The sequence below is a fragment of the Macrobrachium nipponense genome, chromosome 42, assembly GCF_015104395.2.
Source record: "Macrobrachium nipponense isolate FS-2020 chromosome 42, ASM1510439v2, whole genome shotgun sequence".
Taxonomy (NCBI): Eukaryota; Metazoa; Arthropoda; class Malacostraca; order Decapoda; family Palaemonidae; genus Macrobrachium; species Macrobrachium nipponense.
In genome coordinates, this window is record NC_061103.1 from 25,894,553 (window position 1) to 25,917,052 (window position 22,500).

At 33.2% G+C, this 22,500-nt stretch overlaps 1 protein-coding gene across 2 annotated transcripts in view; it reads right to left on the minus strand.

The window, feature by feature from the left end:
- The window catches only part of LOC135213026 (nephrin-like), a 620,764-nt gene that overhangs the window by 197,398 nt on the left and 400,866 nt on the right, over positions 1-22,500 (minus strand). For both annotated transcript variants that reach the window (XM_064246838.1, XM_064246837.1), the window contains exon 3: positions 21,590-21,724. In XM_064246838.1, coding sequence (XP_064102908.1) covers positions 21,590-21,724 — 135 coding nt within the window. The remainder of the gene's footprint in view (positions 1-21,589; positions 21,725-22,500) is intronic.

Below are 22,500 nucleotides of genomic sequence, written 5' to 3' on the forward strand. Positions count from 1 at the left end.
AACAAGGCGCAGAGCCGAGAAAGGACAATAAAGGCAAAGGAAGAGAGAAGAGACAATAAAATCAAGCCAGCCGCAACAAGCAATACATCCATTGCGCATGCAATTGAATCTCAGAGCGGAACACTCCGTCGAGTTTATTCGGCTTTGTAATTAAGAACCCAATTTGAGAAGAGGAAGCACACAGGCAGGGGAGTCAGAAGAGAGAGACAGAGAGACAGAGAAAAGAATAACAGGAGGCAGACATAAAGAAAAAAATGGCCAACTAATTGTCTCACAGCATATACAGGTTAGATCTTCTAAGCAGTGTTGCATTTGTAATAAAGTATATTAATATTTACTTTATGAAGTAATTCCTCATATATATATATATATATATATATATATATATATATATATATATATATATATATATATATATGATGAACATGATAGTAGAATGTGTTCATAATGATATTCAATTATAAGTTTAAAGATCCAGAATAATTTTTTTTCCGATCTTGGTAACAACTTATAAGCTGGTGGCTTAATCGTTTATTCAACTGGCGTTAAACTTCTATGTAAGATATCATGCACCAAAAAACAGCAAATCTCAAAACAGTATAAATTACCAGGAATATTCAAAGATGCATGAATCCAAGGCCAACTCGCAAATCAGGGTAAAGTTGAACCGGATACCGACCTAAAGAAAGGCAATAACGCTGATGTGAAAAAGAGGAAAAAGGAAAAAAAAAAAGCGCTAATTATGCAAATCAAACGGCAGTAATCGCAGCACGGCAAAAAAAAAAAAAAAAAAAAAAAAAAAGTCAAATGTCTCTAACTCTGAACAAAAAAAAAAAAAAAAAAACACTACAAGATAGAAAAATGAAGAAATAAGAAAAGTCAATAAAAGGAAAGTGGGGAATGAAAACACGCGATATCAATCCTGCGACAAGCTGGCAATACATCCATTGCACTTGCAACTGAATCTGGGGGATGGAAAACTGCAGGGTTTATTCAGGTTTGTAATTAAGAACACAGTTTGGGAAGGTGTGTGTGTGTGTGTGTGTGTCTGTGTGTGTGTAGATACTGGGGTCGTATGATAAAAAAAAGTCGTCCTAGGAGTAAAAAAAAAAAAAAAAAAAAAAACATTCGCTAACTACAAAAATTGAAATAGAAACAGAACATTTTATTTTTTGTTTTTATTAGTAATTAAAAAATTGGGTTTTGTTAATCAGCTAGCTGTCTTCAGCATACGAACATTTTATAGCATTTGGGTATTACTAAAGCAATATATGCGAGAATTATTAATTCGCTTACTATCCATGATTTTTGCTGTAACGGGACCTTTGTACATCATTTCTAAAGTTTAAAAAAATTTCGAGCATTTGTACTTACTTAATTAAGATCACTCACCTTGACGAGGGTTGAAATTACTATTCCTCCAAAGAACATATATTGCATAATTATCTTCTCATTAGACCATCATAGGGGATGGATTGAATATATTCACAACGTGAAAATATTATTATTATTATTATAAATATTATTATGAAAATGTACTTACAACGGGAGAAGAATACCAAAAGCCATCGATACATTATATATATATATCTAATATATATAAATATAATATAGTATATATATATAATATATAATTATATATATATATATCTATCTATATACATATATATATATATATACATATATATTGTGACGAAGTGCCAAGTATCTGGTTACTACGCTTACCATTCATTCATTGTTACCTCAGGAAAGCCAGACACCTGAACCCTCATCACAGGTACTAAACGACTGAATACTCTAAAGGCAACAGTGATCCCTTAACAACTTACCAGTATTGCAGAAAATCCGGCTAAGTTCATCAAAACAGGTGTGAGGTAATCTTGTAAGTAATTAAATTAATCAAAGGGCATCACTCCATCAACAACTTTAAAATTCTAAGTATTTCCCTGATTTCAGAAGTCTAAATAATCCCTGGTTCTAAGTCATTTCAAGTTTATTGAAAGAAAACAGATCAATCACCACTCTATGTTTCTACCTAACATCAATATAATCAAATGCAAATATGCTGGTTAGAAATGAAAACACTTATAAAAATTTTAAAAACAAAAATTTATTATTAAACTCAAAATTTATAAGTGAAATTCACAATATCAGGGAAAATTACTGTTACTTGCAAACAAAGTAAAGTTTAGTTCATTCTTGAATCAATTTAGTAAAATTAAATCAAATTAATTTATCTTAAAATTCAAGAAAATTAATTCAATCAAAATTCAAAAGTGTTAGGCAATAATTGAAATTTGGAAATTATTTCACAAGTGCTAAACAACAATAAAACTTGAAAAGAATTCTAAGTAAATGCAAATTAATTCACAAGTGTTAAATTTAATTAAATGTGCAATGATTAAGCAATGAAAATAACTAAATTGTGAATGCAAATGAAAATACAGAAAAATGTGGACAATACCAAAATGGCAAAAAATATTAATCACACAGAATATAAAATAAAAACAAACTTCAATAAGAAAATGAACATATGCACAAAAAATAACAAACAAAACAGAAAAATTTGCAATGTGTAAAAACGTAAATAGCTTCTCTCAAACCACTGTAACCATCAATTAATAGTTTTTACCAAACCTTAGTAACCATCAGTTATTAGTTTTTACCAAACCACAGTTATTTGTTATTAGTTTTTACCAAACCACAGTTATTAGTTGCAACTAATAAAAATATAACACACTTTACCTTTTTGGTATACCAATTCTCTTTCTTTGCTGCAGGCTTGTTTCACACTTTCACAAAACCAGGCGCCGTTACACAATACACTCGCAAAAATGTTTGTTCAGATTCCACAAAAACATTAAATACTACTAAACAAACTCTAAGAAATATCAAATTTGAAATCGACAAGTTACAAGTGACCATTCAATAAGTACGAAATCGTTACGTTACTTTAAAATCAAAAGTGCTATACGATGGAGAGAGAGAGAGAGAGAGAGAGAGAGAGAGAGAGAGAGAGAGAGAGAGAGAGAGAGAGAGAGAGAGATCTGAACGCCTCGAGTATCTAAGCCCGAATGAAAAACTTCTCCCTTATGGAAGCTAGACAGGGGATGACACAAAACGTTTTAGGCAACAATTCTTTCTAGAAGCTTCAAAATCTTACGCAACTTTACATACACAAAATGTGTAATCTGCACGTGGCTTTGACAAAGACATATGCGTATGTCTTTGTCAACCGAAGCAGAAGTCCCTTATCATTCGTGATGACAGAATCCCAAAACACAATGAAGACTCGAGGTCCCTAATCAAACTTGTTGACAGATTAGGAAAAACAACTCCAGCTTTGAACGGACAAAGATATTCTCACTCTTTCTACATTCTACGTTATATATATTCTTTTTACATTATGTAATGCGAAATCTGAACACACATTTTAAAACATCCTAACTCTAAGCTATCTAGGAATCTGAAAAAATGTTGCACAATTCTATATAACATTTTATACAGTCAAAGAGGGGATATATGCATTTTGAAAGTAGGAATACACAATAATAATGATATATATATATAATATATATATATATGATATCTATGAGAGAGAGAATATATATATCTAATTTATAAATATATATCTATATTATATTTATTTGAAATAAGAGAGAGAGAGAGAGAGAGAGAGAGAGATGAGAGGAGAGAGAGAGAGGAAATAATACTTATAGAGTTGAAAACAAAGAAAACACCCAATATTCTCTTCATATCATTGGGAAAACTAACCGTCTATATTGTCTGAGATTTTCCAGTGCTCCTTAAACGAAATACATATTTGATGAGAACAGAAAAGTCGATTACAGACTCTTAGGCCTCCAAGGGCCTATGGAGTGGCTCCGCCTAGTCCTTAAAGGTTAATTTTCAATTTCTCGTCTTCAGATGATACTCCAGGTCTAATAGTTTGAGTTTCAGATTACTGATACGAATTCCATCGGTAAAAGTATAAAGCATATCTAATAACAAAGGTATTATAATACGGGTTTTAACTGCTATGTTTTCATATATTCAGCTCCCTCTGTTTATCCTATAATACTTCTTTGTATGAAAGTCGATAGAATCATCCAACCAAGGTTCATCAATGGTCGGCATTTTTGTTGTTGTTCTTGGAATAGATTTAGCATTGATTCAGTCACCTTTATACCTTGATAATTAAATTCCACCGTTTCTCATGATGCTTTTAGTATATAATTTTTTCTACTTGTGGCATAGGAAATAGAGATTTTCCGAGGAATCTACCCTGGTGAAACTAGAGTAAGGGTTGCTAATAAATTCACAAAGTTTACCACAAATGTGTGAGAATTTTCTAAAACTCGACCGCATACAAAACCAAAAATATGAGTGAGCTTCCATATCAGCTGGAGATCATGTGAACATTACCAGAATTTCAGACCATCTCTCCCAAACTCTGACAACTAATTGTCAGTCGCAAGGCCCAACTTCGGTCAAATTTTCTTTAAAGTCCATGCACGAATTTCATAGAAAATCTTATTAAGAATAGACAAACATAAGAACAAACTAGTAAAAGAAAGAAATAAAAGAACAAACCAGTAAAAGAAAGAAATAAAAGTGCATCCCAACAATGCAAATGAAGTAAGTTAATTACATCTTACGAAAAAATTCTTGCAGATTTTGCACAATGAAAATTAATTATTATAATTTGCGAGTAGGAAATTCACAAAAGCGTGGGTGAATGATGAATAAAAGGAAAGCGGAATTTGATTCATCCTAGTTTTTTAAACTATTATGTATATAGTTGAACCGAGAAAATTAGTTCAATTACATATATGGCCATTCCCAGTTATGTCTAAAGAACAATAACACCAAGACCAAGAAAATAACCTAAGAACAATAACACCAAGAAAACTACCTATCAAGATATAGATTGGCACCTGACAGAGTTACCACAAAAAATACTGATGATCTTACCAACCTGGTATATATTACAAGGAATTAGTATTAATCAACCAGAACATTTCAGAAGTTAAAGGGTTGAATCATTCAAATCCAAATCCACCGACAATTCAAATGGAAGAATTATATGAATATTAGGAGTCACATGACATTAAAATTTCATCCATCCTCGGTATCAGAAATTCAGCGCAGAGTATCTGACCATTCGATATATCTAACACTAGCTGCTGTCCCCATCGTTGCTCACGATAAAAAGGGGCATGCCATCCGTGATGACAACCCCTACAGGGTAGATTATGCAGGCACTTTTAGAATAAGTAATCACTTGGGAACCTGTCAAGCCAAAGAAGTTGTGAAATATCCGAAGAGTTTGCTGTCAATTCCAAAAGTTGTAAAAAATGAGGGAGTATGAAAAAGAGGGGTTAATGGCCCCGTAAGAACGGCCCTCAAATTTTGGATTTTGACTAAAACCTTCCTGGCGGGGGAGGGGAGTCTATGGTAAAATTTGGTAGCCCTAGCTTTCGTAGCCTGGCCATGCATAACGAACAGACAGACAGAAATTGCCTTTCTATATGTATAGATTAAGGTTCTCTTCACCGAATTACACGTTTCATATACTTTATGATGAACTGATCTTTATATAAGATTTTTTAAAAGTTCGATATCATAACACCCGATTAAAACGTTTTTTAAAAGTGTACGTAAGTTAAACTGAATACAGCAAATATTTCCATTTTGTTTTACTGCAAATGGACGGCGAATTCAAAGAAAATAAGCTAAAAAACACAAGAAGTAACAGTGAGAGGTGCAGAATTACCTCAAAATGAAGAAAAAAAATAACACACACAGGCAAGATGCTTTAATAAAATTGATGGTAAGTTTGAATGAAACCTACAAAAGACCTAGAAAAGTTCAACAAACGAAAGCAAGAGTGGATAAGATGCAAAGCTGATATCACACGAATGCAATTTATTTTTAAAATATCACGTACCTGTGGTAAAACTGAACAGGACAAACCGGAAAAGGATGAAAACACTTAACATTATAACTTTTTCATGCAAATCCATGAAACTACGAAACCGCCTAGACAAGATATAAGCAGCAACATGTTCCTGTTCATCATGATTGAGATGAACCAAATAAATATGAAAGTGATAATGAGAAATGTCCGGATTCCTGAAAAATGTAGAATAAAAGCGTAGATATCAAACTAAATGAAGCGAGAATAGGAGTCACAGGAAATTAAACCTCTGGTGGCAAGCATTGCACTCACTCAACAAGCAACTGCATTTCAAAGTTCGAAACTCTGCAGAGTTTATTCAGATTTGTAATTAAGAATCCAGTCTGGCAAACGAATGGAAAGGGGCAGTGAAGAGCAAATTAGAGAAAAAGTGAAAGAAATAGCGAACGCTTCATTACTTTAATAGTAAATTAAAGTCATTCCGAGAACATGAAAACTTTGAAATCGAAAAAGGTTTTCTTGTGGTATCTTTGACCACCAAGGTAACTCCATTTGTGGCCAAGGCGAACTTACAGCCTGGAGGAAAGAAACAGAGAAAAACTGCCTCTACAGCTGATTTATTTATTGGAAATTTTCTGTCAACTGGCAGCACAAAAGCCGAAACTTCTTACTGTGGTCTTTGCCAGTGTTCATCACCGAAACTTGAAATATAAAACCAGATTCATATGTACGTAGGTATTCCGTGGTCTTGAGAGAAGTTTCTTACGATTGGTATCACAATTTCATTCAACTAATGCATCTAGCTTTTATTATATTTCTTAAATTATAGGGAAAAAAATTCTATATGCACTTCTGAAAAAAAAGAAGTTTTTCAGGGTTTGACGCTCAGGGTAAAATAATAACGAAAATGTTATCTAAAACATCCACCCAACATCAACAGGTGAGCATGATCCTAAAAAGTGGAAGGTTGACAAGACAGCTGATTGGGTGACGCAACCAGCTGATTGAAGAGAGTTAATTACACTTTTTCATAAAAATCTTTGCATTTTGAATAGAAATGAAAATTAGCTCTCTATCTTTCTTTAATCACTCAATTCTAAAAACGCTGGTTTACTGGCAAATATATAAAAAAGTTGCATGATTTGTTATGGTCAAAATTTTGTTCACAGGGCTTGTTTGGTAGGTTTCTTTAATAGCATAAATACTTTCCATGTAACAAACACACTGATAAACCAACAATTTCTGGCAGGACAACAAATAAAACTATCAACGCAGTCTCACACTTCAAATTACCTTGTATCAACAAAACACCAAAATCAGCTAGCAAGACTTTTAACTAAATAACATTAGCCTGGTGACGGGTTCTAGTCTGTCTCACAGACGAGACTTACTTCCTACTAATCCTTAATTACAAGAACGACTGAGGTCTTCACAAACAGGCAAATATAATCACCGTCAAATCCATTCATGCAGTTAAACCACTGAAGAGCTTTAACAATTTTCATATATAAACATTGATCACTTGGAAAGCAACGCGGCCTTTCCATATTCAAGCGAAATTGGTATTTGGATTTCGACATGCTCTTATCAGAAAGCATCGCAGGCAAACACAAGCTGTATCTGATGCTTGGAAGATCCTCCGCTGAATGGAGGAATTGATAATTACCATTACATTTTCCTGTTATGGAAATCTGCGCTTCCATGCCAAGGAATATGTTTGTTCAAACAAGAAATAAACGGAAACTAAGAGTCTAATGCATCTCATTAATTCATATCTTGGAAAATATTCAACCCGGAAAATTTATAGGAGAGCAAATGTGGCGGAGAAGTAAGTTTGTTAATTTCGGTGATGGATGAAAGAGATCAGACGGGTATGATTGACAAAAACACTGGTTGATGCCACAGCTGACAATTACTTGATTTAAGCGACAAAGAGAATTACAGTGATGATACAGCGACAAAGAGAACTGCAGTAATGATACAGTGTTCTAATGTATAATATTACTTTATTGAATATGCAATCTCAGTCTATTTGATTACCAAATCTTATTCAGATTTATTATCATTGTTTAGTTTGTATATTTGACTCTTGCACTAAATTCGAACTTAAGAGAACATGCTTTGGATATTATTCTCTTAAATATTTATGGGACTGTAATTCATTAATCCTGACTCTATACAGTGCTATTTCCCCCTTTTGGGTATACCTGTCTCACAATTTCTAATGCACTTTGATTTATTTCAAGACTAATCTCCGTAGATATATAAAGCATTCTATTCAGCAAGCTTTGTAAATGTTGCGGCATTCTGTATATTCTAGAGCTCTCCCCACATTTTAGAGCTTGTTTTTACCGAATGTAAACGTCTTTCATCTCCAACCAGTTTTTCACCATAAAATTCATGAGATGGACAAACAAGAAAGGTGACATAACGCATTTCTGTCGCATCCCACTGCTTATTGTAAATTCACTTACAGGACTCTATTGAAATTATCTTTGCGCCGTCTTAGCTCAAGGATATTCTCAACTGTCAAACTGACTTTGCATAATCAATGAAAGCCATCACAAATGGATTTCTAAATCCAACACACTGCTGCCAGATATGTCTTAGAAAAATTCATCTGTACAGTTCCTGCCTTAGTGACACCAGTTTGTTTATCTCTTGTCATTTTATAAATCAATCTCTTATTCTAGCCTAGTCAGGCGGGGTTATATTAAACACATTTATCACACCCGATGAAGTCAAACCTCGTTTAACTATTCTATATTCTGCTAAACAGCGCAGTCAATATGTTAGGTGCTAATTGATTTTCATTTAATACCATCTATGCAGTGATTTCAGCCATCCTCTAGGTATCACTTATTACTGATCAACTTCAAAAAACGTGAATTTATTCATCAGCGAGTTTTAGTATTCTTCAGTTTCCTCTATCTTACTCAAATCACCCACAAACATTTATTTTCATCAGCTTTGTCTATAGATAACTTAGAACCAATGGTTCTCCATTAATGCGTGAGTCTGTAAGCATCACCCATTTCTTCTCTCATTTTATGAATTGTTTCTCTCATCTTATGGTTTGCTTCACCTCACAATCTACACTTAAGCACATAGCACGCTCTGTTTAACGTTCTTCATCTTCAGTTAGAAACTTTTCTATCAGTATTTTATGGCGTTTTCTATCCATTCCTGTATTCATCCACATCCAGCCCTCACAGTTTGCCTGCACCTGCATGAATTATTGCAATAAACCCGTATACTCTGTGGAGTTTTCTGTGTGATGTGTTGCAATTTAGCTTTAGTGTGGCAATGACAAGTTAGTGACCACTGGCGACTTCTGCTCCACTTTATTTCTTAGAATTATTCTGTATCCTTTACTTCTCTCAATCAATGGCTATGCTGTCTTTTCGCTTTCTATATCTGCTGTCTGAATACGCACAAGGTGTTGGAAAACAGTGAGTATAGCTGCAAGATTATTTGGACCACTAACATTAATAAATAAATTGTAGACTATTTTCGTTGCAATCTCTCTTAGAGGGTACCTTCTTTGGTAATTACTCCCTCTTTAACTTTCGCTCCTATAACATTTGCATTAATATCACAAACAATGTTCACACTTCCTTGTACTTCATACAAAACATTCTAAAGTACGTAAATAAGATTCTAGTTTTTTTTTTTTCAAATACTTCGTGGAGTTCATTTGTTGGCTATAGTGGTGATTTTTCACTGTTCTGATTTAAATCATACAAGCAGTAACCTACTGCACAGTGTTCTCCTGTAAATCAAGTGTCTTTCCCGAGTTAGGCTTTGAAATCACATCTACTCCTTCTCTCCCAGTTCCATTTTCTCTTCCTGAATTAAATATAGTACACGCACCTTACCACGATTCAATCTCTTCCCCTTTCCTTGAAGAGAGATTCACATTCAGCCAAGATATCTTGTCCTTATCTATTGGATGTTTCCAATTATATTCAGGGTTCTAATGGTGCAATTTCCTACTTCTCCATTATACCAAAAATTCATTAATTAGGGAATTCTAGTACCCCTGTATTCTCGGGAGTATTCCTTGGCTAAATACACTTGAGGACAGCCAGTTCCTTTAAGTTAAAGTTTAAAACCAACAAGAATAGATAAATCATTTCATCAATTTAAGATCTATATGCCAACTGGATCTCGGCAATTTCTATTAGTACTAGTCAAATCTTACCTATATTCCCCCTCCCTCCCTCTTTATAGAAATAAGTCGAAATGTTAACAGAACTGAAAGTGTGTTCGACCATTTTCATATTATATTCAAATGTAAAATACGAACAACAATTCGCCTGAATTATGCAAGCGAATTAAGCGAATTATATCTGCGAGTAAAAAGATTGGTTGCAGTCGTTTTTACAAGAAATAAATATCCGTGTACCCCCGCATATTATGCTAATGACATTAGCGGATACAAAAGCCAAGAATAAAAATAATTCCTCAGTGTTACACAAAAACAGTCATTAATTAGGAGATTATCATACTTTCTTAAATCCATTATCAAAAATGTTTCAAAGCAAAAGTTTTTATTGTCTTGGTAATTAGCATATTAAAAGTATGAGAGTTCAGCTACTTTACATAGAGATGAAAAGAATAATAAGAGTGGGAAATCATTTCCTGCCTGATACTGAGAAACGACAGAATCATCTCCCTTAATATACAAGGTCTACTGTGGAGAACCCGACACAATCGAAAAGACGGTTATTGTGAACTGGAATTTATTTCATATACTCAATACAACAAAAATCTGGCTGTGACAATCACCTTTTGAGAATGTAAAGAAGTTTGGTGGAAATAATTATCAACTCCTCATTGTCATTGTAAAAGTGACTTTAATGAAGCACAAAATAACTAACATAAAAAAATAATGAAAAATTATAAACAATTTGATAGCACAAAATAATTAACTTTAAACAATTTGATAGCACAAAATAATTAACTTTAAACAATTTGATAGCACAAAATAATTAACTTAAAAAAATAATGTAAAATTATAAATAATTTGATAGGTAAGGCTGGTGACGTCCGTTGTCCAAGTAAAGGTCATCTGGCAAAATGATAATTCCATTGGGGATAAATGACATATTTTGGTCATATTAGGTAGAAAATATTATCTATCGCTACCTTGCTTCAACTGGTTGGCACTCGGTCATCTACAGCCATTGATTACAAACTAATTACATGAATAAATAACCGCCCCATCGGTTGGAATTTCTGTGCACAAGCCTTGCTAAGTTTTCTAATTTCTCCTTGAATAATTACTGCTTCTTTGTGTACTGATCAATTATAGGCGTATTCTTAATTTCCTCAAGGGGATATGCTATGGCACGTTAAAAATGATGCCGATGTTGTCACTGACATTTATTTAGAGTGACTATATCTTGATAAGTGTCACGTGGATAAAAAAAAAAAACGAATAAGAATTCTGGCCATGAAAGAATGGCTTCCATAGTAATGTAATACTGCCTTCTGGTACAGATATATACTTATATAAGAGAAGACTATTCGGAACTGGAGTTGTGTATAATGATCAATTTTGCCTATCAAAACTATGAGTGATAAATTAATATAGTATTCCTTACTGGTAGCTTCTATGCTAAAACTGAAAAAGAATTTGAGTCGGAGATAAAAAAAAAAAAAAAAAAAAAACTGTATGACTAACCGAACCCCTCGTCAGTCACCGCAATATACCAGCCCCTAAAAAAAAAAAAAAAAAAAAAAAAAAAAAAAAAAAAAAAAAAAAAAAAAAAAAAAAAAAAAAAAAAAAAAAAAAAAAAAAAAAAAAAAAAAAAATGCTAACCAAAACTGAGGTGATTAATAGAATACTGATAATGTCTCTGCCATTTAGAACATACTAAACCAGGAAGCTTTCCTAAGAACCATCTCTGGTATAGTTGCCCCATTTCAGATATAACCCAAAGACAAGAGAGCTTAGGTCTGATTTTTAGTTCGATATTGGCTAAATCTTTACACCCTTACCGGGGAGCAATTCAGGTGAGATCAGCAACTTCTTATGTGGCCTTTCCGTTTTCTTTCTGAAACTGAAACGTCTTATTGCTTCAGAAACACCAATTCGTGGATTAAATATATTATCAGATTACTAAAACGTTCTTTCGAACGTTTATTACATGACAGTGTGAACGTTTCATAAACGTTCGTGTGTGTACGTTCGCATACGTGTCAGAGAGTAATATTGCTAAGTGGACCTAATTTCCGCACAATAAACTTTAACTATTAAAATGAGTTAATGGCAGTTTCCCAATTGGCTCTAATTACACCTGTCCAACTTCGAATCCGATTGGCGAATACGAAAATCATGTTTTTAAATAATTGTGAGATCCACATTCTTCGATAAGGAATTTAGGTTTATTTTTATCCAGCAACTGTTTCAGCAGTCCCTTAATTCAGTACGAAAATTATATCAGCATTTTCAAGGAGAAACGTTAATCTTCGTCCCGGTAACACCGAGGATTTGGAATTCTCAACATGCTTCTATGTTCGATGAATTTTATCCCTTTTTTGGGGGTTAGGGAGGACCGTCGGTTTTCCTTAAACCCAGTTTAGTTAAGGATAAGAAATTACCGTTCCGACACGCCCTGGCAAATATATTCCATTTGACAAATATATTCCATTTCACCTAAAATACATTCTTCACCCAACCTTCAATAGAACTAAACTCCAAACGTTCAGTACAAATGTCACATACGAATAGCTTTCATGGAACGGCAAATTCTGTTCTGTTTCAAGCCAAAGTATCCAATTTAATATATACATAAAAAACAAATTTAGTCACTTCCAAAAGCAACTGCACACCATTTCTTACTGGCATTCAAAGAACATAATAACACCTGAAGCTAACAGCATAATCAACCCTTCTTATAGCAGCCATTTCGCATTAGCATAATTCCTTTCATCTTCGCTTTTAATAAGTCAAATTCATGTCAGCTTTCTTTCAAGCATTTTATTCGGAAATGTTGATTTAAACGACCCGCCCTTTGAATCGACATTTTGCTATGCACTTTCATTTACCCCACTTGACCGTGAAATGCTGGAAGTGGAAGCAAAATTCATGATGCATTTCTTACTGTAAAACATTCATGATACATTTCTTGCTTTAAGGAAGTTCTTCGACAGACTTGATTATGTATTTTCATAATTCTACCCGGGTGCTTGTCACTGTACGAGCGCATAATGTAATACATTTTTACTTTAATATTAAGCCGTTTCCCCATGCATGCATGAGCGACTGAAAAAGAAGATACATAAATAAAAACACTCATAGTGATCGCATTCATATTCACAGCTTCATCGCCGAATCATTGATGAAACCCCGAGGATGAAAGAAATGAAACCACCAGCCATTTCATATACCTTTACGGCAGTCCAGTCAGTGGTATGTCAAAGCCCACTGCATAAGTTGAGCCATTCAATTTCATTTGGTATATTCTCTCACATTTAATGGATGTCTAGGCACTTTCTTTCCAGTACCTCTGTCAAGCCAGCTCTCTATTTTCCCAGGTCTTTCTCGCCTCTTTTCTCTTCATGCTTTCGAATTATACTCTCTCTCTCTCTCTCTCTCTCTCTCTCTCTCTCTCTCTCTCTCTCTCTCTCAAAACTACCATCCTCCATATTTTCCCCACATGACTAAACCATCTCAAAATACTTGTATATCGTTTCACCTATTTATAATTTCTCCATCTCTGATGATTTCTCCTCCCTACATATTTTCCTTAAGGCAGTTATACTCCACGAACAATTCAGCACTTTGCTTTCATTCATATTCACCATCCATGCTTCACTCCCATAAAGGAGAGTTGGCTTAACCATCCCGCCATTTTTCCCTACCTTGGCTTACAGATGAACACCAAGAAGTTTCTAAACAGACTTTTGCACACATCCTGCAATTATCTTATTTTACTTTCGTAACCAAGCATCAAAATATATTACACAAGGACAAGAAGACACACATACACACCTACAAAATTCACCTATTCATATTTTTCTTAGCCAGTTCAAATACTTATATTCCCATTGTACGCTCACAACGAGTTCCAAATTAAATAAATAAATAAATAAATAAACAATTATATGCATAACATAAATATTTATGTATAAATGTATATAGATTAATACTATATACCACAAAGATATATATATATATATATATATATATTATATATATATATATATATATATATATATATATTAGATAGATAGATAGATATATATATATATATATATATGTTATCTATATACATTCATACATAAATATTTATGTTATGCATATATTGTTTATTTATTTAATTTGGAACTCGTTGTGAGCGTACAATGGGAATATATATACATATATATATATATATATATATATATATATATATATATATATATATATATATATATATATATACATGTGTGTGTGTGTGTGTGTGTTAAGCTACAAATGTCCTTTAATATTCAAGTTCGCTCTACCTCGGAATTAATATCTTTTTCATATCTGTTAACCGAAGGGGAATTTTTTTAGTTGATAATAATTTCGTCCTCTCGTGGGTTCGAAGCAGCGGACTGAGGAGAAATCAGGACTTCAGTGACATTATCGACTCGGCCAACAATATATATATATATATATTATAATATATATATATATATATATAGATATGTGTGTGTGTGTGTGTATGTGTATATATATATATATATATATATATATATATATATAATATATATATATATATAAATAATGGTGCTGAACAGTTGCAATAATGAACACTACGCACAACAAAACAAGCAGTGAAGTTATGGATGACAACCACTCTATAAAATATCTATAGAAATATTTCAAAACGCCCACAATGTAACACTTTTGTACGACAAATCCTAAAGAATTTTTCAATATAGTTTTCAGTCGCGCAAGTATTGGAACATTGTATTTTTTATCCTTTGAAGTTTATGAAATATTCAAAGTATTTTGGGTTCGGGAATTCAAAAGAATCACCCGCCTTCAACTTTTTTTAATATTTTTGATTGGGGGGGGGGGTGGAGGGTTGGATTTGCTTTGGTAGGGGAGGAAGTGAGGGAGTGGGTGGAACTACCCACAATGCAAGATCACCAACCGTATCTAATTTCCACATGCTGGTCAAGGAATTACGTAATTACCATCATGGGCCAAACCGTAATTTGATATCAATAAAATGCCTACGAGTAATTTCCTTACGCTTCATCGCTTACGAAACGATTTGGTATGAAGAGGTGAAGTTATTTTCCGAAAGTGTAATTGACCAAATCTCTCAACTCTTTCTTGGTTATGATTAGAGTTTAAAGATAAATAATCATATACCTAAACAATATTATTATATACTTACAAAATGTGAATTACGCTCATAAAAACTGTGGTCTCACGATCATAGAAATGCAGTGAACCTAGAGCAGTATGACATCCTTGGAAAGAAATACACATACACACACACATATGCCCCCATACGTACATATATACATGTATGCATATATATACATACGTGTATATAGTTTATATATATATATATCTATATATATATATATATATATCTATATATATATACATATATATATATATATATATATTTTAACAACAACTTTCCTTTCGAGCTTCAGAAAAATGCATCAGACGGAAACATTAAAGGAAGTTTGAAAATATACAAACCAGAGAATTACGAAATCTTCAATTCCTGTACTGTTTCATTATTTATTCATAAAGGCAGGAGATAAGATTATAACGATATGCATCGAAAAATACTGAAAAAGGTCTCGACTTCCATCAACACAGTTTTTTTTGTCAGTGTTTGATAAAATTCGATGAGGATAATTTTCTTAACTAATGGTGCCTCATCCTGCATCGGAACTAAATCTTACCCCATTTGCATAATTTATTATCTTTGATCAACCAAACTTAACATCGTGAAATATCCTACTTCCAGGACACACACAAATATTTTGCAGTCTGCATGAAAGACTTATTAGACTTGTGATGCAAAAACGTTGATGAATAGCATTTTTTTTCCTTATCATAAATGTTGGAGAAAGGGATATGCTCTTTATTATTTGTCCGGTATAAGTGTTGAATTGTAACTTTACCTGCGTATTTATCACTCTTATGAATCGTTTCTAAATGTAAAAAGATTCACAAAGTCTACGGAATTATAAGGGTATTTATACACTGATAAAAAAAAACCTACGGAATTATAAGGGTAATTATGCACTGATAAAAAAAAACCTACGGAATTATATGGGTATTTATGCACTAATAAAAAACCTACGGAATTATAAGGGTATTTATGCACTGATAAAAAAAAGCCTACGGAATTATATCGGTATTTATGCAACAATAAAAAACCTACGGAATTATAAGGGTATTTATGCACTGATAAAAAAAGCCTACGGAATTATATGGGTATTTATGCACTAATAAAAAAACCTACGGAATTATATGGGTAATTATGCACTAATACACAAAAGTAAAGAATTCTTATGTGCTGAAATAAATGGTTATATTCGGAACTATTGGGGGTAGCGCCAATATGATTACTTGAGGTTCTTTGCAGCGTCCCTTCGGCCCATATCTGCAGCACCTTACATTCCTTTTACTGTACCTCCGTTCATAATCTCCTTCTTCCATCTTACTGTCCAACCTCATATAAAAATTGATTTATGGTGCAAATGCGAAGTTTTCTTCCTATTACACTTTTCAAACATCTTTACTGTCAATTTCCGTTTTAGCGCTGAATGACCTCATATGCTCTAGGGCTTGGAAAGAATATGTTGTAGCTTTGAGAAAAATATATTGGTAAACAAAGGAAGGAAAAATGCAGTAAGTAATAAACATTACAGTTTTAATTTAGATTCCGGGAGATCGTATGCTTTGTGACAAGTATGACAAGTTGAAAGTCACTGAGATCATGACTACTGATATACAGTACGACCCAAGGAATTCCAAAGACGACGCCTGAGATAGAATATGAAATCTTATGTCACTACGGTCAGTGTATCCGAAAAGGCACGGTGGCAAAATCTATTTACTGAGAAGACAGGAATACAAACAAAAACAGTTTCTTTTGAATACCAATCTCTAAAAAATGTATCTGATCACTTTCGATAAAGGGTTACTTAAATTACTTGTAGAATATAAGCGAAAACCACAAGTAGAACCTCGAGAGGATGAAATTACATTTAGCATTCAACTTAGGTAAGTCAGCTGAAGAACTTCACGGCAACGCGCCTCAAATTAACTCTGACTTATGTCATTACATTACCGTAATTACCGTGAAAAGAAACTTGATCATTATTACGAATAAAGAGGACATTACAACACAATAGGATTCTTATGACTTTTTATATTCTTATAATGGTCCTGATTACATTTTCTTTAACGATGAATTTAATTTCTTATTATTCCTCATTTCTCTATTTCTATTTCTGTCTGTCTTTCTAAAGGATGGATGACCCTGTAACCTTTGATTCATTTTGCATGAAGATTAATTTGATAGACATCTTATGCTTGATAGCCATCTTATGGCAAACATAATTGTCATTAAGTTTAATGCTTGGCTGCACGTTACTCTGATTATTACTCTGATTATTATCATGGATGATACGTCATATGGTATAGATTCCATAACCCTACAATAACAGTACTAGTAATATAATAAGGAAATTTTTAAGTAATTTTTCTGAAAAAAAACGCAAGCAGAAATACCACAAAACACAGATTAGACTCTAATCTTTGTTTTGTGATAATTATTAGAGCAAAGAACGAACGTGTAATTTCCATTCAGATTTCACGGTTAATAAAATTCCTAATACGGAATCTTCATCGAAGAAATGTTAAGTCATAAACATCAACTGAATTGTCAATATTCTTATCTTAATGATATTGAATAACTCAATGAGTCAAATATAATCGTTAAAAATAAAAAAAGAATTAAACTCTTCCAATTGCACATAAAATAAGTAATCAAACAATTAATCACGATGAGTAACGTCTTTCTATTACAGTTTCAAAAAATCCAAGCAACATAATTAACTTCACATAATAGGGTCGGAAATAATCCATAAAAGTCATTGCATTCTGATTTATTGTATCGGAAATAACCGTAAGATTTGGGGCAAATTCTGCGGGAAGTTCAAGGGAATGCAAAGCATTACTTCCATAACACTATTCTCCTTTTGCATTTGAATACATTTTTATCTATTAATTAATTTATTGAATTTTTTCCCCCTTTTTTTAATAAGTGGGATCTCTTCTTTCTGTATGTCCCCTTACTTCTCCCCCTGTTGCTTGATTCCATATGAATAGGTTTCATCTACTGAATGATAATAATAATAATAATAATAATAATAATAATAATAATAATAATAATAATAATAATAATAATAATAATAATAATAATAATAATAATAGCATCATTGTGATTGCTCTTCCTTTAACGTGCCATATTTATATTTAGTTATCTAAGATTGCATTTCTTGCATTTCTTAACTGGATAACTTCTAAGTAAGTCGAGATTCCATGGGTGGTTTAAGTATTTGTGTTTTGTTGATATCTACATAAGTATATGTATTCCTGTACATTTTATTTTGTACATAACTCTTCTTCTATGGCCATTTTTTTAATATCACGTCTGCCCCTTTATTGCTATTTTGAGACTTCTGATTTTTTCCCCTGAGTATGAAGGGAACGGGGAAATAGCTGCAGTATATCTTGAAATGGATTGTAAATCTAGTAAAGTTGAACCGATCTTGCAGGAAGCTGTACCATTCTGTGCTTCAGTATTATCTAAACTAAGAACCATCTTTGGATTTACTTTTTTTCATTATTTTTCTACAATCTGCATAAGACTTTATATTTCTTCATAGGAGGTCCTCTTGATCAATCATTCATACTAACTACCTTTGCGCTGTTATTATCGTCTCAGTTTAGCACAGCACGAAATAGTAAGAACTAAGGAAAACTCCAATGTAGCTTGATCCTTCCCTAAGCCCGGATATATCAAGGAATCCAGTCTTGTGTTAATATCCAAGAACAATCATGACTTATTTTATAGCAATGCCATTTACATGAAACACGTAAGAATACAGGAAACTGCTATTCCTTGAGTACGCAAAAGGGTTTTCATTTTACCAGATGCATAAAGTATGCATGCTCTTTTCGTATAACATACACCTATGCTCGGAGAAAAATCATCTAATACAATTTTATTCTCCCCTAATTCGTGTATCTTCTTAAAAACTTTATGCCCCACCTTCATTGACTCGAATGATCTGCGCTAGAACGAGTTGTCACTTGAGGTTAGGATATGCAATTATACGAGAAACAAAATGAATGAAATTTATTCGCTGCTAACAGCTAATATGAAAGTCAATAATGACTTTAACAACCTTCATGACAACCATTATGCCCAACTGTCACAATGCCATATTACTATTCAAAATCATAAAATCATGTAAAAAAAACGCTAAAGATAGTCTCCCCATTGCACATTAATAAATTCCCCGAAATGAAATAAGAACGTTCGAATATTAAAAAAGGCACTGAATGGAAAATATTGGCCTAAAACAAATACCAATTCGCGTAATTCCCCTGATTGTTCAAGGACATTTTACAAGAGCAAATACTGAGCCGACCTCACTAATTATAAGCCCCAAGTCACATTTTATGAAGGTGGAGCCAGGCAAGTAGCATTTTATGACACACTGTAACCATTTCTGAGCCGTTTTGGCCAGTTAGGAACATGGATTGGTTATATGTAAATATTTATCAATCTATCTATCTATCTATCAATCTAAATATATATACACGTGTGTATGTGTGCTTGTATGTACATATAAGAATATATATATATATATATATATATATATATATATATATATATATATATATATATATATATATGTGTGTGTGTGTGTGTGTGTGTATATATATGTGTGTATATATATATATATATATATATATATATATATATATATACATATATATGAATTTTTGTTACTGTTCCTCGGACGACCTTTTCACATAAGCAATCAGTATGCCGCAAATACAGTTATATATCAAATTAACTATACGTTGGGATGACTTACAGCCATTGGGAATTAAAATTAATGACTTCTTCGGCTCATGCCACGATTCGAACCTGTGCTCTTTCGACGCATCTATTGTAAATCCCTCTGGGTGTAAATCCTTCCCAAGGTGTAGTGAATCTGATTGAATTATGAATTTTATGGTATTAAGTCAAGCACAGGGGGACACTTTCAGACACTGAAAAGAGGGAGATCGGACGAGAATCTAAAGTTGGAAATGAGAAATAAAATTCAAACCACTGCACTCAAAATTAACAGTTAGAGAGGCTGGACAGCAAGACCGAGGAAAGGAAGAGGGAATGGAGGCGAAGTATAAAAAGTAGGTGCAGCTAGGGAACAAAAGGGACGCAGCCAACACCTTTTAATACTGCCTACAGAACATTGTGTGAGGTGCACTGACGGCACTGCTCCCCTCCCGAGATATAGTGAGTTTGATATTAAATGGATATTAAATGATATTGTGGCTTAATACTGAATATATTACATACTATAAAGCACAAGAAAACCTTATTCACATGCTTTCTGCAATCATTCAATTTGACTTTCCACTCCCAGTATGCTTGTGTCATAATACCACCTACGCCATCTGTCACCGTTCTACTGCTACATGAATACATAATGGTCTAGCCACAGGCAGACAATCAAATGAATATCAAGTGTCTATACATGCATGCTGTCATGGATGTATACTCGGAGTCCGGATTTCATATGCAAACTACTATTTACCAAAGGTCAAATGAGGGCATATGATATTTTTTTGGTTCTAATATCGCAGCTCATTAACAGTAAACATTTATTGTTTAGACAGAAATAATTACCACGAAATGAATCTTGAAATGATATATGAAAATCGTAATTACAATAAAAAAAAATTGCACAGCACTCGCGTTACTTTCGGAAAAAAGTATGAATTAATGAGTTAGAGATTTGTACTCTGTAAACAAAAACAAATCATGTAAGTAAAGGGTTTTAAAGAAATTAAGTTACAAGTAGAAGTCCTTTATGGTCTCGTTTACTAGACTTACAAGAGTTATTTCAGCTCTCCCAAAAATTGCAGTTATGGAAAATCATCAAATACTCCAGTTATTTATTTGACGCATTTAAATTTCACCGTCGCAAAATGAATGTTAAATACTTCTGTTTGTCGAGATTCCTCGCCTAACAACTGGACAATCAAGGAAATGGAGATCTGCAGTACCAGAACAACCAGGCTATCTAGGACCACAAATGGGATCGTTTGTTATAGATCTGGGCAATAAAGGTAATTCTATGGTTACTGTTAAAGGTGAACACTATAAACCTACACCCTTGCGCTGTGTACGTGTTTACTGATAACGTGCAAACATATTTGGTGATATATCCTTGTGTTAAATCAAATTATGTAAAAGAGGCCCTTCCATATTCATTCAGTATCGTTCCATAAAAAAAATTCTGGAGCATGGAAACGCTTCACTTCGTCTTCTTAAAACTAAGACTTTCCTTCCACATGAAAAGTTCAATTCCAAATAGAATGACTAAAGGAAAACTTGTGCTACTTACCCAGAGCAAAGCCATCTTTGGTCCACTGAGCTTTCCCTCGCTGGTTTTGTACAACACAGCGCAGAAACACGTCTTCTCCTTCTCTGACTTCCAGACTCTCTGGAATTACTGTGAAGTGCTGGAAATCACTCGACCCTGCGAAATAAAGGAAAAATTGTTAGTACAACTAACAAAGTATTGACTGTGAGAATAACCTACTGAGAATTGTGAACGACTGGTTAACAATTAATTTCAACAAACGCTCCTCGGAATTCTAGTGATCAACAAATTTCAAGAGTAAAAAATCAACATACATTCATGGGGAAAACGAATCTACCTCTTTATAACGGGTTATGAATGATGTGTAAATTATCGTGCTGAAATTATATAAAACTCATGAAAATATATGTAATTAGATTTAAAAATGGAAAAAATTATACAGATTTAATAACATAATGAATTTCGGTAAGTGGATACAGCTTTGAATATGCACATAAAATAATGTTAAATTATACGGACTACATTATGTGCAGTATATTAGAATTCGTCATAAGCAAAGGGAAGCAGAACTACGCCAAAATATAGCTTGCTCGTTCTTTTATTTCAGTCATAAAAAATGATTAAATATAAATCAGAATGTAACTGAAATGGAGAGCTATGCAACAGCAAATCATTTCCCAGAAACTAGATATCACGACGTCGTATATACATATCTATTTCATGCCGTAACGTTGGCATCGTTCTCTCTGCCTGCGCCGTTTTTATCTGCCCTTTGGTCACACGCCGGATTTTCACTTCATTTCTTATTCATTCTATCTGCCTCTATTTCTGGCCGTCCCCCTCTTGTAAATTGAATCACATAGAATCTCTTACCCCGAGGGGACAACAAAGGAGGTCCGTGTTCCAGGAGGTAAATGACGGTTAAAGGAGAA